Below are 16402 nucleotides of genomic sequence, written 5' to 3'. Positions count from 1 at the left end.
ATTTGCACACTCAAAAAGTTTTTAAAAATACAGAATTCAATTGAGTTAATTCTGCTTTGTGTTGAAAGAAATTGTCACTGTTTGACAAGTATTCTCTACGACATCATTCCAAACACGAGTGCTAATGTTGCTGCCGCGTGAAAGGAAACGCAATTGTACGACAGGTTAGAATACTTTTTAAGTTTAGCATCAAAAGGAACTAACTCGCCGCAGGTTTAGCATTTTGATTGGCTTTATTTGCTTTGTTTGTTTTATTTTTACAACACGCACACACAAAAGACAGCTTAGTAAGCAGGAGTGAACATTTTTGTAAAACTGAGGCCTGAGCATTTAAGTTGATCGTTAACATTAGCCAATAGCGTTAAGCGTGAACTTGCTCACTGCTTTTCGCATGGTAAGTAGTTACCAAAACGGTATTTTTTTTAAATTGTTATTGTTTTAAAGTGGTTAAAAGTTTTTCAATCATTTTAATTTAAAACGGGCAATGATAACTGTCAGGAGTTTCACCGCTGTTATCATTATTACCATTTATCATTACATCCCTCATACATTCATTAAACAATTAATCAAAGCAAACACATATAACCAAGGCTTTTTTTTTTTAAATGAAATTGAATCTATTAATCATTGCAGCCTTACTTTTCTTAACCTTTTTGACCTTGGGGACAAACTTTTCCACTACAGGTGGGGACGGGCCTCTTCAAATATTAACACGGCATTAGTCATCTTACTTTTGATTTTAATCATATCTTACCTACTTACAGTTTAAAAGCATAAACCTGGTCCAATAATATAAAAGCATGTGTTAATAACAAATATTATTATCAATATACTACAAAACAAGTGATTGGAAAATCAATACTAAAATAAAGACATAACTAAATCAAAAATAAAATAATACAGATGTTTCTTAAATGAACTGTCAAGTGCAAATGAAAATACAGCTTTAGAATTAGACTTTTTGAATGGTTATTTATCGGATTTTATTGCTGGAATAATGGAGCTCCCTTTGGCTCCGCTGTCAACTGACTTTTATTTACGTTTATTAAAGGGGAACATTATCACCAGACCTATGTAAGCATCAATATATACCTTGATGTTGCAGAAAAAAGACCATATATTTTTTTAACCGATTTCCGAACTCTAAATGGGTGAATTTTGGCGAATTAAACGCTTTTCTATTATTTGCTCTCGGAGCGATGACGTCACGTTGTGACGTCACCTAGGTAGTCAATCAGCCATTTTCTCAAACACATTATACACATCGAGTCAAATCAGCTCTGTTATTTTCCATTTTTTCGACTGTTTTCCGTACCTTGGAGACATCATGCCTCGTCGGTGTGTTGTCGGAGGGTGTAACAACACTAACAGGGAGGGATTCAAGTTGATTTACGTAGAATGTGCATCGATTAGCACGGCATGCTAATCGATGCTAACATGCTATTTACCGGAGATGCTAAGGCAGACATGGCACAGAGATGTATGGATAACCTACAGATGCATTTCCAACGATAAAGTCAACAAAATCACAAAGGTGAGTTTTGTTGATGTTGTTGACTTATGTGCTAATCAGACATATTTGGTTGCGGCATGACTGCCAGCTAATCGATGCTAACATGCTATTTAGGCTAGCTGTATGTACATTTGAAACTATATTTACATCCAGCGTTTCCTTCCACCCACATTTAATGCCAAACAAACACTTTCCAATCGACGGATTTAAGTTGCTCCAGTGTCAATGCGAAAGTCCTGATCGGTTGGTCTGCACATTTTACCGGCGATGCTAAGGCAGACATAGCCGAATAGCGTCAATAGCTTTTCGCTCAATAGCTTCAGTTTCTGTGGCCGAAATGAGTTTCCTCCGCCGTGTGGCGGGGCTCTCCCTTAGAGATAGGGTGAGAAGCTCTGCCATCCGGGAGGAACTCAAAGTAAAGCCGCTGCTCCTTCACATCGAGAGGAGCCAGATGAGGTGGTTCGGGCATCTGGTCAGGATGCCACCCGAACGCCTCCCTAGGGAGGTGTTTAGGGCACGTCCAACCAGTAGGAGGCCACGGGGAAGACCCAGGACACGTTGGGAAGATTATGTCTCCCGGCTGGCCTGGGAACGCCTCGGGATCCCCCGTGAAGAGCTGGACAAAGTGGCTGGGGAGAGGAAAGTCTGGGTTTCACTGCTTAGGTTGTTGCCCCCGCGACCAGACCTCGGATAAGCGGAAGAAGATAGATGGATGGATGGAGCTTCAGTTTCTTCTCCAATTTCGTTTTCGCTATCTGCCTCCATACTCCGACCATCTGTTTCAATACATGCGTAATCTGTTGAATCGCTTAAGCCGCTGAAATCCGAGTCTGAATCTGAACTAATGTCGCTATATCTTCCTGTGCTATCCGCCATGTTGTTGGTATTGGAATCACTGGATGACATCACAGGAAAATGGACAGTGGCCTCGCAGATAGCGAAAATCAGGCACTTTAAAGCTTTTTTAGGGATATTCCGGGACGGGTAAAATTTTGAAAAAAACTTCAACAAATAAAATAAGCCACTGGGAACTGATTTATTGGTTTTAACCCTTCTGAAATTGTGATAATGTTCCCCTTTAAATATTTAGAATGCATTAAAAAAGAAAAATCTGTCGTCATGTCTTTCATGATGATTGTGAACGGTAGGCAACATTTTTTTAAAAAGTGCAAGTTCCCCTTTAAAACAAGAATATGTTGATAAGCTTCCTTCACTCGTTATTTTTCCAGTTGTATGCATTTTTGCTTTGTGTGGCTTTTCTGGTACACACATTAAAAAAAAAAGATAGTGTCGTAAGCAGGAGTGGAAATCCAGGGAAACTGAAGAGATGGTAAAGTTCAAGTCAATGGCCAGCACCATAGTGTTACCCATCCCTGTTAGTGCATGCAGCTTTCCAAAAAGGTAACATTTTTACATTTAACAGTGGTTAACCATTCCTAACACTTGTTAATGTTCAGACATTACTTAAAACAGCGCCTGTACATGTTATAATAGCTTCTGGCACAATTTTTTATGCGGAAGAAATGTGTTTTGTAATCTAAACAAAGACGGACAATAAATTGTGTTTGCCCTTGAAGGTTCCATTGCACAATCATTGTGAAATGTTATTCTTTTCTTACCAGGGCTTTCAAAGTTAACTCATGTAATTTATCACAAAATATAGAATATATTAATCACACAAATCATTTTGAGCACACATACTCCTTGATCCTTTATTTACTTTTTTTTAATCCTTTTTATGAGCCCTGTTGTTTTAGATTAATTGTTGTTTTAAATCCACCCATATTTTGTACAGCACTTTGTGATTTTTATCTTTAAAAAACTGTTTATAAATAAAATGCACTTAAAAGTTTGGTTCAAAATACACCGCAACAGGGTTTTAGATTAGGGCTGCGGCGATCCGATTATTCTAGTAATCGAGTAATCTATCGATTAGTTGTTTCGAGCAATCGAGTGATCTAAACAAAATTTATTTTAGGGGAAACAACTGAAGTAAATAATTTTGCTACCTGCCTGGACTTCATTATTAAAAAAGAAATGCACATCATTAACATGAAAAACTAAATAAAAACAATTTAAAAGAAAATCAGTTTAATGCCACTGAAGCAGGCGTGCAGAAACCATGTATGTCCCAATCACGGTTATTGCAGCTAAAATTATCATAATCATTATTACCACGGTATTGTTGAATGTGCTCAAAAAGTACTTACACACACTGGAATGTTTTGACCAAGTATTTTTGAAAGAACTGACACACTGTGAGAAAACCCACTATTTTGTGTGTTTTATGTTTCTTATGCGTCACTGGTAATGTTTTAGTCTTAGTATTGTATCTGATTTAATGGATAAGCTTTTACTGTTTGAAATTTTGGTTTGAACTGCAGCAATTAAAGATTTACTTCAATGAAAAATTTGTAACAAATAAAATATTTTATCATTATTTATTATTTCTATCAGGGATTTTGGCGTCCTACTCTTGAAAGCACTGTAAAAACACATATTCCTCGGAGTAAAGAACGATTACAGCTTGTGGTTTCAATGTGTACGATTGAATAGCTCAGACAGAAATGTGTTTACATACGTTTTGATTGGGGCATGTATTTTCTTAATGGAGAAAGACGTTAATGTCTGTTGTTTTCTACTTAGCATTTAAGCTAGTGAGCTGGTGCCAGTCAGTCCACCAGTTTATAAAAGTTTTTCAATCATTTTAATTTTAAACGGTGATGATAACTGTCGGGAGTTTCACCGCCGTTATCATTATTACCGTTTATCATTACATCCCTCATTACATTCATTAAACAATTAATCGAAACAACTAAATATAACTGAGGCTTTTTTCTTTAATCAAATTAAATCGATTAATCATATCAGCCCTACTTTAAAGGCCTACTGAATTGAGATTTTCTTATTTAAACGGGGATAGCAGGGCCATTCTATGTGTCATACTTGATCATTTCGCGATATTTCCATATTTTTGCTGAAAGGAATTAGTAGAGAACATCCACAATAAAGTTCGCAACTTTCGGTGCTAAGAGAAAAGCCCTGTCTCTATCGGAAGTCGCAGACGATGACGTCACATGTTGATGGCTCCTCACATATTCACATTGATTTTAATGGGAGCCTCCAACAAAAAGTGCTATTTGGACCGAGAAAACGACAATTTCCCCATTATTTTGAGCGAGGATGAAAGATTCGTGTTTGAGGATATTAAAAGCGACGGACTAGAAAAAAATTAAAAAAACAAGTTAAAAAATATAAAAAACGCGATTGCATTGGGACGGATTCCGATGTTTTTAGACACATTTACTAGGATAATTCTGGGAAATCCCTTATCTTTCTATAGTGTTGCTAGTGCTTTAGTGAGTTTAACAGTACGGAGGAGTGTGTCCACGGGTGTCTTGATGCCAATGTCTCAGAGGAGTCGACGCCAGCTATGGACGGCACAAGCTCAGCTTTTCTCCGGTAAGAAGCAACTTTTTAACCACAATTTTCTCACCGAAACCTGCTGGTTGACATTCCGTCTTGATTCATGTTCGCTTGACCGCGCTCTGATCCATAGTAAAGTTTCACCTCCAGGAATTTTAAACAAGGAATCACTGTGTGTTTGTGTGGCTAAAGGCTAAAGCTTCCCAACCCCATCTTTCTACTTTGACTTCTCCAGTATTAATTGAACAAATTGCAAAAGATTTAACAACACAGATCTCCAAAATACTGTGTAGTTATGGGGTTAAAGCAGACGACTTCTAGCTGTGTGTGTGCGCAGCGCTCATACTTCCTAAAAACCCGTGACGTCTTGCGTACACGTCATCATTACACAAAGTTTTCAAGACGAAACTCCCGGGAAATTTAAAATTGCAATTTAGTCAACTAAAAAGGCCGTATTGGCATGTGTTGCAATGTTAATATTTCATCATTGATATATAAACTATCAAACTGCGTGGTGGGTAGTAGTGGGTTTCAGTAGGCCTTTAAATGACAAGTCCTTAACCTTTTTGACCTTGGGACCAAACTTTTCCACTACAGAGGGGGACGGGCCTCTTCAAATATTAACACGGAATTAGTCATCTTACTTTTGATTTTAATCATATGTTACCTACTTACAATTCAACAGCATAAACCGGGTCAAATAATATAAAAGCACTTGTTAATCATAAATATTATTATCAATATACTACAAAACAAGTGACTCTTAAAAACTGATGAAAAATCCATGCTAAAATAAAGACATAACTAAATTAATAATAAAATACAGATGTTTCTTAAATGAACTGTCAATAAAATTAAAGTGCAAATGAAAATACAGATTTAGAATTAAACTTAGACAAACTTTATTGATCCACAAGGAAAATTGTTCCCACTTTACCACTTTAGTCATACTTTTGCCACTTGAGAAACTTCTCTATACTTTAGCTGCAGACTTCTACTGTTAGAGATTGACATTGCTGCCACGAGCGGTGGAAAAGTGAGTATACGGGCCGCAGCTGAGAAACAGACACACTATATTGCCAAAAGTATTTGGGCACCCATCCAAATGATCAGAATCAGGTGTCCTAATCACTTAGCCTGGCAACAGGTGTATAAAATCAAGCACTTGGGCATGGAGACTGTTTCTACAAACATTTGTAAAAGAAAGGGCCGCACTCAGTGATTTCCAGCGTTGAACTGTCATAAGATGCCCCCTGTGCAACAAATCCAGTCGTGAAATGTCCTCGCCCCTAAATATTCCAAAGTCAACTGTCAGCTTTATTACAAGAAAATGAAAGAGTTTGGGAAGAACAGCAACTCAGCCACCAAGTGGTTAGCCACGTAAACAGACAAGAGGCGTCAGCGGATGCTGAAGCGCATAGTGCAAAGAGATTGCCCACTTTTTGCACAGTCAGTTGCTACAGAGCTCCAAACTTCAGGTGCCCTTCCAATTAGCCCACATACAGTACGCAGAGAGCTTCATGGAATGGGTTACCATGGCCAAGTCCAATGCAAAGCGTGGGATGCAGTGGTATAAAGCACGTCGCCACTGGACTCTAGAGCAGCAATCTCTGGAGTGATGAATCACACTTTTCCATCTGGCAATCTGATGGACAAGTCTGGGTTTGGAGGTTGCCAGGAGATTGGTACATTTCGGACTGCATTGTGCGGAGTGTGAAATTTGGTGGAGGAGGAATTATGATTGGGGGGTTTGTTTTTCAGGAGTTGGGCTTGCCCTCTAAGTTCCAGTGAAAGGAACTTTGAATGCTCCAGGATACCAACACATCTTGGACAATTCCTTGCTCTCAACCATGTGCGAACAGTTTGGAGCAGGCCCCTTCCTCTTCCAACATGACCGTGCACCAGTGCACAAAGCAAGGTCCATAAAGACATGGATGACAGAGTCTGGTGGGGATGAACTTGACTGTTCTGCACAGAGTCCTGACAATTCCATGCTCTCAACCTTGTGCCAACAGTTTGGAGCAAGCCCCTTCCTCTTCTAACATGACTGTGCACCAGTGCACAAAGCAAGGTCCATAAACACATGGATGACAGAGTCTGGTGGGGATGAACTTGACTGGCCTTCACAGAGTCCTGACAATTCCATGCTCTCAACCTTGTGCCAACAGTTTGGAGCAAGCCCCTTCCTCTTCTAACATGACTGTGCACCAGTGCACAAAGCAAGGTCCATAAAGACATGGATGACAGAGTCTGGTGGGGATGAACTTGACTGGCCTGCAAAGAGTCCTGACCCTAACCCGATAGAGAACTCTTGGGATGTATTAAAACGGAGACTGACAGCTAGGTCTTCTCGACCAACATCAGTGTGTGACCTCACAAATGGGCTTTTGGAAGAATGGTGGAAAATTCCTATAAACACACTCCGTAACTTTGTGCACAGCCTTCTTAGAATAGTTGAAGCTGTGATAGCTGCAAAAGGTGGACCAACATCATATTGTACCCTATTGGTTAGGAATGGGATGGCACTTCAAGTTCATATGGGAGTCTAGGCAGTATAGGCAATATAGTGTATTTTGTTTGGCTTGCAGCTGAGAAACCAATATTTTTTTGACGGCCCGACAAATAACACGTACTACTTTAGATTATGTTGCTACCAATTTTTGAGGACGTGCGTTCAAGTTACATTCCAACAATAAAAACGCATTTGTGTCACAATATCGGGATGTTTTTAAAATTAATTACAATTCATACTTCCCTACGAAATTTTAAAACTGCTATAAAATCACGGCTCAGCTCATCCTCTACCTGATCTGGACCAAAATTGATCCCCAGAAACTTTGTAGTTATAGTGTATATATATTTTCTCATTTTGTTTTGCACACTCTTGGAGTCAACATGAGCATAATCATGTACATAGTGTACATACACCTCCATGTTTAGTATATATTGTTTTTCAAATCACCTGACATGTATACTGTGTATATGTACATAATTTTTCAATTTTTTTTAATATACATGTTACAGGTTATATATCTTTTATTATTGAATGTATCAAATGTGATGACTATGTAATGGACCACAATGGAAACAAGCCTTTTGGCTTTTTTGTGCCATCCATTTGCCTTTTTAAATCATAACATGGATTCAATTCTTTAAGATGCCAATAAACTTCTCAATCGATCAGTCAATTTCTAAAAAGTCGATATGAATGATCCAAACAAGTACTTTACTGCGATTAAACGTGATTAATCAGACTTACAAAGTGTGATTAATCGGCTTTTAAAATGTAATCATTTGACAGCACTTTACAGTAACTTTATGCCACCATGAGCACTTTTGAGTGCAGCTCATCTAAATAAATGAATATAGTTTTCATCAACATGATAAGGTTGTGTTTTGCTTCAAAGCAGCAAACTAGTTTCATCGCTGTGGTGGCTTTAGGATATTGTTACAAGTAAACTATGCAGGGATAGAAGATTGTACACATTTTGCATTTTTACACAGCACAAGGTTGCAGTTGGCTTTGCTTTTTACCAAAGTGGGTGTCTTTGTAATAGGGCAGTGTTTTTCAACCACTGTGCCACAGCACACTAAAGTCTGGTGTGCCCTGAAAGATGATCTAATTACACCTATTTGGGGTGAAACATGTATTTTGCATACCAGTGATTATAGTCTGCAAATGATGTGTTGTTGTTGAGTATCGGTGCTGTCTAAAGCTCGAAAGAGTAACCGTGTAATACTCTTCCATATCAGTAGGTGGCAGCCGGTAGTTAATTGCTTTGTAGATGTCGGAAACAGCGGGAGGCAGTGTGAAGGTAAAAAGGTATCTAATGCTTAAACAAAAAATAAACAGAGTGAGTAAGTTCCCCTAACAAAAAGGTATTGAAGCTTGGGGAAGGTTATCCATCCATTCATTTTCTACCGCTTATTCCCTTTGGAGTTGCGGGGGGCGCTGGTGCCTATTGCAGCTACAATCTGGCGGAAGGCGGAGTACACCCTGGACAAGTCGCCACTTCATCTCCGGCCCAACACAGATAGATGGACAACATTCACACTCGCATTCACACACTAGGGCCAATTTTAGTGTTGCCAATCAACCTATCCTCAGGTGCATGTCTTTGGAGGTGGGAGGAAGCCGGAGGACATGCAAACTCCACACAGAAAGATCCCGAGCTCGGGATTGGACCCAGGACTACTCAGGACCTTCGTATTGTGAGGCAGACGCACTAACCTCTCTTCCACCGTGCTGCCCCTAGGGAAGGCTATGCAGAACAAAAATAAAACTGAACTGGCTACAAAAAAAAACAAAAAAACAGAATGCTGGACAACAGCAAAGACTTACTCTGGAGCAAAGCTACAAAAAAAAACAAAATACAGAATGCTGGACGGCAGCAAAGACTTACTGTGGAGCAAAGATGGCGTCCACAATGTACATCCGAACAGATGTCCCCACGAAAAAGGATGAAAACAAAGTAGATACAGGAAATATCGCTTATAGGAAGACATAAGACTGCTACAGGAAAATACCAAAAAAAGAGAAAAAGCCACCAAAACAGGAGGGCAAGACAAGAACTACATACAGGAGAACACCAACAACCTCAAGATAAGTAAGGGGGTGATTTGACAGGTGGTGACAGTACACCTACTTTGAGACAAGAGCTATAGTGATGCATGCTTGGTTATGGTTTAAAGTCATATCCAACAATTGCGACAACGACTTCTTATACTGTCAACGGAGTTTCGTTTTTTAATGATTTCTACACAAAAAAATGTGCCTTGGCTCAAAAAAGGTTGCAAAACACTGTAGTAGAGAAGCAAGATGAGAACCATGCTGCAGTGTGAAAAGTCAAACATGGGAGGGGGGGAGTTGAACAAGACCAAAAGAAATCTAAACAAATGTTACCTCGGTTTCAAGCTGCACTAGTTCCATAGTGGGCCATGGCTCTGCAATCTGTGCAAGAGGCATTCTTTTTTTTTTTTTTTAGCAGATTTCCTTCCTGGAAGCTGTACAACTTATTGGCTTTAGGTCTGGGTTCGATGACCAGCTAGTGCTCAGGTCCGGTTCTCCAGTGTGAAGGATCTCTCACACACACGGGAGAAAAGTGTAGCTAGCACCACCCGGGGCTTCAATAAACAGGTGCAATCCTTTGATTTGATTTGGCTCGGTCCAAAGTGATAATCCGATAAAGACTAACGTGGATCCAGGTGAGGCAGTCGGGGGCTACTCGGGCTGCAAGAGCCGTGCGTGAATCTAAAAAAAAAAATATCGTCGCTCCTTTTGATAAAAATCGTGTACCGAAATCCGGAGTGGCTTCACATTCGAATCCGTTCTACTCCTGTTCCTGCTGCTCCGCGGCAGTAGTGAAGATCCACGCAGCCTCCAAGCTGCTACTGGCACACACACACGGTTTCATCCTGCCCTCCTTCGCTCTTTTTCCCCCTATAGCTGCTTGGCCGCCCGGGTCCCGTGTCGCCATCACGCGGCGGAGAGGTGAACTTCAACTACGTCATGCCATTATAACAAAAAAAAAAGAAATAACCATCTATCCATCCATCCATCCATTTCTACCGCTTATTCCCTTTCGGGGTCGCGGGGGGCGCTGGCGCCTATCTCAGCTACAATCGGGCGGAAGGTAGGGTACACCCTGGACAAGCCGCCACCTCATCGCAGGGCCAACACAGATAGACAGACAACATTCACACTCACACTCACACACTAGGGCCAATTTAGTGTTGCCAATCAACCTATCCCCAGGTGCATGTCTTTGGAGGTGGGAGGAAGCCGGAGTACCCGGAGGGAACCCACGCATTCACGGGGAGAACATGCAAACTCCACACAGAAAGATCCCGAGCCTGGATTTGAACCCAGGACTGCAGGAACTTCGTATTGTGAGGCAGACGCACTAACAATAACCATCTATCCATCCATTTCCTACCGCTTATTCCCTTTTTCGGGGTCGCGGGGGGCGCTGGGGCCTATCTCAGCTACAATCGGGCGGAAGGCGGAGTACACCCTGGACAAGTCGCCACCTCATCGCAGGGCCGAAACAGATAGACAGACAACATTCACACTCACATTCACACATTAGGGCCAATTTAGTGTTGCCAGAGGTGGGCGATACTACATATTTTGATATCGAGTTAACACAGGACGAGTATCAAGTGATTATTAGATAATTTTATATATTTTTTTTATATTGATACCGTATTTTCTTGAATTGCCGCCCTGGGCGCTAATTAATTTAAAACCTCTTCTCACTCCTGCGCTTACCAAAGGCATGCGGTAAAACTAAGCATGCGCTAATTATTTTAAAACCTCTTCTCACTCCGGCACTTACCAAAGGCATGCAGAAAAATATTTTGTGTGATGTAAGCTTGGACCTTAAAGGCCTACTGAATCCCACTACTACCCACCACGCAGTCTGATAGTTTATATATCAATGATGACATATTAGCATTGCAACAAATGCCAATACGGCTTTTTTAGTTTACTAAATTACAATTTTAAATTTCCCGGGAGTTTCGTCTTGGAAACGTCATGTAATGATGACGTGTACGCAAGACGTCACGCGTTTTTAGGAAGTATGAGCGCTGCGCACACACACAGCTAAAAGTCGTCTGCTTTAACTGCATAATTATACAGTATTTTGGACATCTGTGTTGCTGAATCTTTTGCAATTTGTTCAATTAATATTGGAGAAGTCACAGTAGAAAGATGGAGTTGGGAAGCTTTAGCCTTTAGCCACACAAACACACGGTGATTCCCTGTTTAAAAATCCTGGAGGTGAAACTTTCCTATGGATCAGAGCGCGGTCAAGCCAAAGGATCCCTACCAAATGTCAACCAGCAGGTTTTGGTGAGAAAATTGTGGTTAAAAAGTCAGTTCTTACCGGAGAAAAGCTGAGCTTGTGCCGTCCATAAAGCTGCCGTCGACTCCCCTGAAACACTGCGCGTCAAGACACCCGTAGATCAGACACCCTTCCGACTATCAGGTACTATTTAACTCACTAAAACACTAGCAACACAATAGAAAGATAAGGGATTTCCCAGAATTAACCTAGTAAATGTGTCTAAAAACATCGGAATTTGTCCCAATGCAATCGTGTTTTATTGTTGTTGTTTTTTTTTTCCTAGTCTGTCGCTATCAATATCCTCAAACACAAATCTTTCATCCTCGCTCAAATTAATGGGGAAATTGTCGTTTTCTCGGTCCAAATAGCACTTTTTGTTGGAGGCTCCCTTTAAAAAAAATGTTTATCGTGGATGTTCTCTACTAAATCCTTTCAGCAAAAATATGGCAATATCGCAAAATGATCAAGTATGAAACATAGAATGGACCTGCTATCCCCGTTTGAATAAGAAAATCTCATTTCAATAGGCCTTTAACAAAATGTATCTAAAATTCTATTCAGTAGCAGAGGTGGGCGATACTACACATTTTAATATCGAGTTAACACAGGACCAGTATCAAGTGATTATTGAAGAATTTTATATATTTTTTACATTGATACCGTATTTCCTTGAACTGCCGCCGGAGCGCTAATTAATTTAAAACCTCTTCTCACTCCTGCGCTTACCAAAGGCATGCGGTAAAAGTAAGCATCCGCTAATTATTTTAAAACCTCTTCTCACTCCGACACTTACCAAAGGCATGCAGTAAAAATTAGAGTGTGATGTAAGCTTGGACCTTAAATCCTACTGAATAGCTCTTAATTTTCTACCCTTTATGCGATTTCAAATTACCGATATTGGAATCAGCCTCCTCCATTTTGAAAATCATGACAGGGGAAGTGTCACTCGTGACGTCACGAGTTTGACCAGGCGGTAATTCATGCGCTAATTATTTTGCGAAGCGAGTTTGACCCGGCAGTAATTCAAGGCAGGCGCATACTATATGTCCTGCCGCAATTCAAGGAAATATGGTATTTTTTTAAAACTTGATAATATTCCACATACAACGCAGGACAACAATTGATTTATTTGTTAATTTTATTTAAATATCGAATACAACAAAATGATGCAATATAACATCATGAAATATCTGTGTTGGCCCTGCGATGAAGAGCGACTTGTCCAGGGTGTACACCGCCTTCCGCCCGAATGCAGCTGAGATAGGCTCCAGCCCCCCCCAGAAAAAAAGGGACAAGCGGTAGAAAATGCATGGATGGGTGGATGAATACAACAATATGATGCAATATGACATCATGAAATATGTGTGTTGGCCCTGCGATGAGGTGGCGACTTGTCCAGGGTGTACTCCGCCTTCCCCCTGAATGCAGATGAGATAGGATCCAGCACCCCCCGCCACCTCAAAAAGGGACAAGCGGTAGTAAATGCATAGATGAAAACAACAGGGACGGCGTGGCGCAGTCGGAGAGTGGCCGTGCGCAACCCGAGGGTCCCTGGTTCAATTCCCACCTAGTACCAACCTCGTCACGTCCGTTGTGTCCTGAGCAAGACACTTCACCCTTGCTCCTGATGGGTGCTGGTTGGCGCCTTGCATGGCAGCTCCCTCCATCAGTGTGTGAATGTGTGTGTGAATGGGTGAATGTGGAAGTAGTGTCAAAGCGCTTTGAGTACCTTGAAGGTAGAAAAGCGCTATACAAGTACAACCCATTTATCATTTAACAATATGATGCAATATAATATCATGAAATATCAGTGTTGGCTCTGCGATGAGGTGGCGACTTGTCCAGGGTGTACTCAACCTTCCACCTGAATGCAGCTGAGATAGGCTCCAGCACCCTCCGCCACCCCAAAAAGGGACAAGCGGTAGAAATGGATGGATGGTTGGATATTCTCTTTAGTTTTACAATATTCCGCATACAAAGCAAAACTACGATTTTAGGCAAACAGAAGCAATATCTGTATCAACAAAAAATTATCCATCCCATCCATTTTCTACCGCTTGTCCCTTTTGGGGTCGTGGGGGCACTTGAGCCTATCTCAGCTGCATTAGTGCGTTAGGCGGAGTACACCCTGGACAGTTCGCCTATTTTTATTTATTTTCTTTAAATATTGAATACAACAATATGATGCAATATAACATCATGAAATATCTGTGTTGGTCCTGCGATGAAGTGGTGACTTGTCCAGGGTGTACACCACCTTCCGCCTGAATGCAGCTGAGATAGGCTCCAGCATCCCCCCGCGACCCCGAAAGGGACAAGCGGTAGGAAACGGATGGATGGATGTATACAACAATATAATGCAATATAACATCATGAAATATCTGTGTTGGCCCTGCGATGAGGTGGTGACTTGTCCAGGGTGTACACCACCTTCCGCCTGAATGCAGCTGAGATAGGCTCCAGCATCCCCCCGCGACCCCAAAGGGGACAAGCGGTAGAAAACGGATGGATGGATGTATACAACAATATAATGCAATATAACATCATGAAATATCTGTGTTGGCCCTGCGATGAGGTGGTGACTTGTCCAGGGTGTACCCTGCCCGAATGCAGCTGAGATAGGCTCCAGCATACCCCCGCGACCCCGAGAGGGACAAGCGGTAGAAAATGGATGGATTGATGGAAATTTGTCCTATATTCCCGACCAGGGCTGCCCCCTGGCTAAATTGGGGCCTTAAGCAGAATTGTACTTGGAGTCTCCCTCATCCCCATCACAGAAAAAATACATGAAATGTCTTTTTTCTTTTTATACTTCTTCAAAAAAAACCTTGAAATTAATTTGATGCACTTTTTGTACTAAAATTCATTAATTGATGTCTTCAATGCAAAATAACAAATTCAACATAAACTTTCCATCTTTCCTGAGACAAGTGGACTTAAACATTGTGTAATTGCCTTACTAGGCTAGCACGCAACGCGCCACATGATGAAAGTGAAAATTATGAGGCAAATTTGCCATCATAATATTATTAGTGACAGCACTGGAAAGAGCTAGAAATACAGTGGGGCAAAACAGTATTTAGTCAGCCACCGATTGTGCAAGTTCTCCCATTTAAAATGATGACAAAGGTCTGTAATTTTCATCATAGGTACACTTCAACTGTGGGAGACAGAATGTGAAAAGAAATCCAGGAATTCACATTGTAGGAATTTTAAAGAATTTATTTGTAAATTATGGTGGAAAATAAGTATTTGTTCAACCAGTCAAAGCTCTCACTGATGGAAGAGGGTTTTGGCTCAAAATCTCACGATACATGGCCCCATTCATTCTTTCCTTAACACGGATCAATCGTCCTGTCCCCTTAACAGAAAAACAGCCCCAAAGCATGATGTTTCCACCCCCATGCTTCACAGTAGGTATGGTGTTCTTGGGATGCAACTCAGTATTCTTCTTCCTCCAAACACGACGAGTTGAGCTTATACCAAAATGGATACATGGATGATACAGCAGAGGATTGGGAGAATGTCATGTGGTCAGATGAAACCAAAATAGAACTTTTTGGTATAAATTCAACTCCTTGTGTTTGGAGGAAGAAGAATACTGAGTTGCATCCCAAGAACACCACACCTACTGTGAAGCATGGGGGTGGAAACATCATGCTTTGGGGCTGTTTTTCTGTTAAGGGGACAGGACGATTGATCCGTGTTAAGGAAAGAATGAATGGGGCCATGTATCGTGAGATTTTGAGCCAAAACCTCCTTCCATCAGTGAGAGCTTTGAATGGTTGACCAAATACTTATTTTCACCCATAATTCACAAATAAATTCTTTAAAATTCCTACAATGTGAATTCCTGGATTTTTTTTTCATATTCTGTCTCTCACAGTTGAAGTGTACCTATGATGAAAATTACAGACCTCTGTCATCATTTTAAGTGGGAGAACTTGCACAATCGGTGGCTGACTAAATACTTTTTTGGTCCACTGTACATTTGTGGTAAAATTTTATATGAAATGCCCTGTCACAAAGTGATTGGTGGGGCATCTGTTTTCCCCATTGGTTTGAGCAACACTTTTTACATTTCCATCCATCCATTTTCTACCGCTTATTCCCTTTTAGGGGTCGCGGGGGGCGCTGGCGCCTATCTCAGCTACAATCGGGCGGAAGGCGGAGTACACTCTGGACAAGTCGCCACCTCATAGCAAGGCCAACACAGATAGACAGACAACATTCACACTCACATTCACACACTAGGGCCAATTTAGTGTTGCCAATCAACCTATCCCCAGGCGCATGTCTTTGGAAGTGGGAGGAAGCCGGAGTACCCGGAGGGAACCCACGCATTCACGGGGAGAACATGCAAACTCCACACAGAAAGATCCCGAGCCTGGATTTGAACCCAGGACTGCAGGAACTTCGTATTGTGAGGCAGACGCACTAACCCCTCTGCCACCGTGAAGCCCACTTTTTATATTTATTTAATATTTTTATTTTTTTGATTAAATATATATTGCATTCCACGGCATTATACTTGGATCACTTTTTGTATTCACCCCCTCCCAAGTAGCCAATTATTAGAAACACCTATCAGCATAAGGCAGTTCAGCTCTAA

At 41.0% G+C, this 16402-nt stretch overlaps 1 protein-coding gene across 2 annotated transcripts in view; it reads right to left on the bottom strand.

Annotated features, from left to right (window-relative positions):
* The window catches only part of rps6ka1 (ribosomal protein S6 kinase a, polypeptide 1), a 171167-nt gene that overhangs the window by 130325 nt on the left and 24440 nt on the right, over positions 1 to 16402 (bottom strand). Inside the window, exon 1 of one of the 2 annotated variants that reach the window (XM_061895972.1) lies at positions 9843 to 10378. The exons of the other annotated variant lie outside the window; for it this stretch is intronic. Within the exon in view, the coding sequence (XP_061751956.1) occupies positions 9843 to 9905 (63 nt within the window). The 5' untranslated portion in view covers positions 9906 to 10378. Of the gene's footprint in view, positions 1 to 9842; positions 10379 to 16402 lie in introns of those variants that run through there. 2 annotated transcript variants of the gene reach the window in all.

Source organism: Nerophis ophidion, linkage group LG03 (genome assembly GCF_033978795.1).
Source record: "Nerophis ophidion isolate RoL-2023_Sa linkage group LG03, RoL_Noph_v1.0, whole genome shotgun sequence".
Classification (NCBI taxonomy): Eukaryota; Metazoa; Chordata; class Actinopteri; order Syngnathiformes; family Syngnathidae; genus Nerophis; species Nerophis ophidion.
This window is presented reverse-complemented; position numbering and strand designations above follow the sequence as displayed.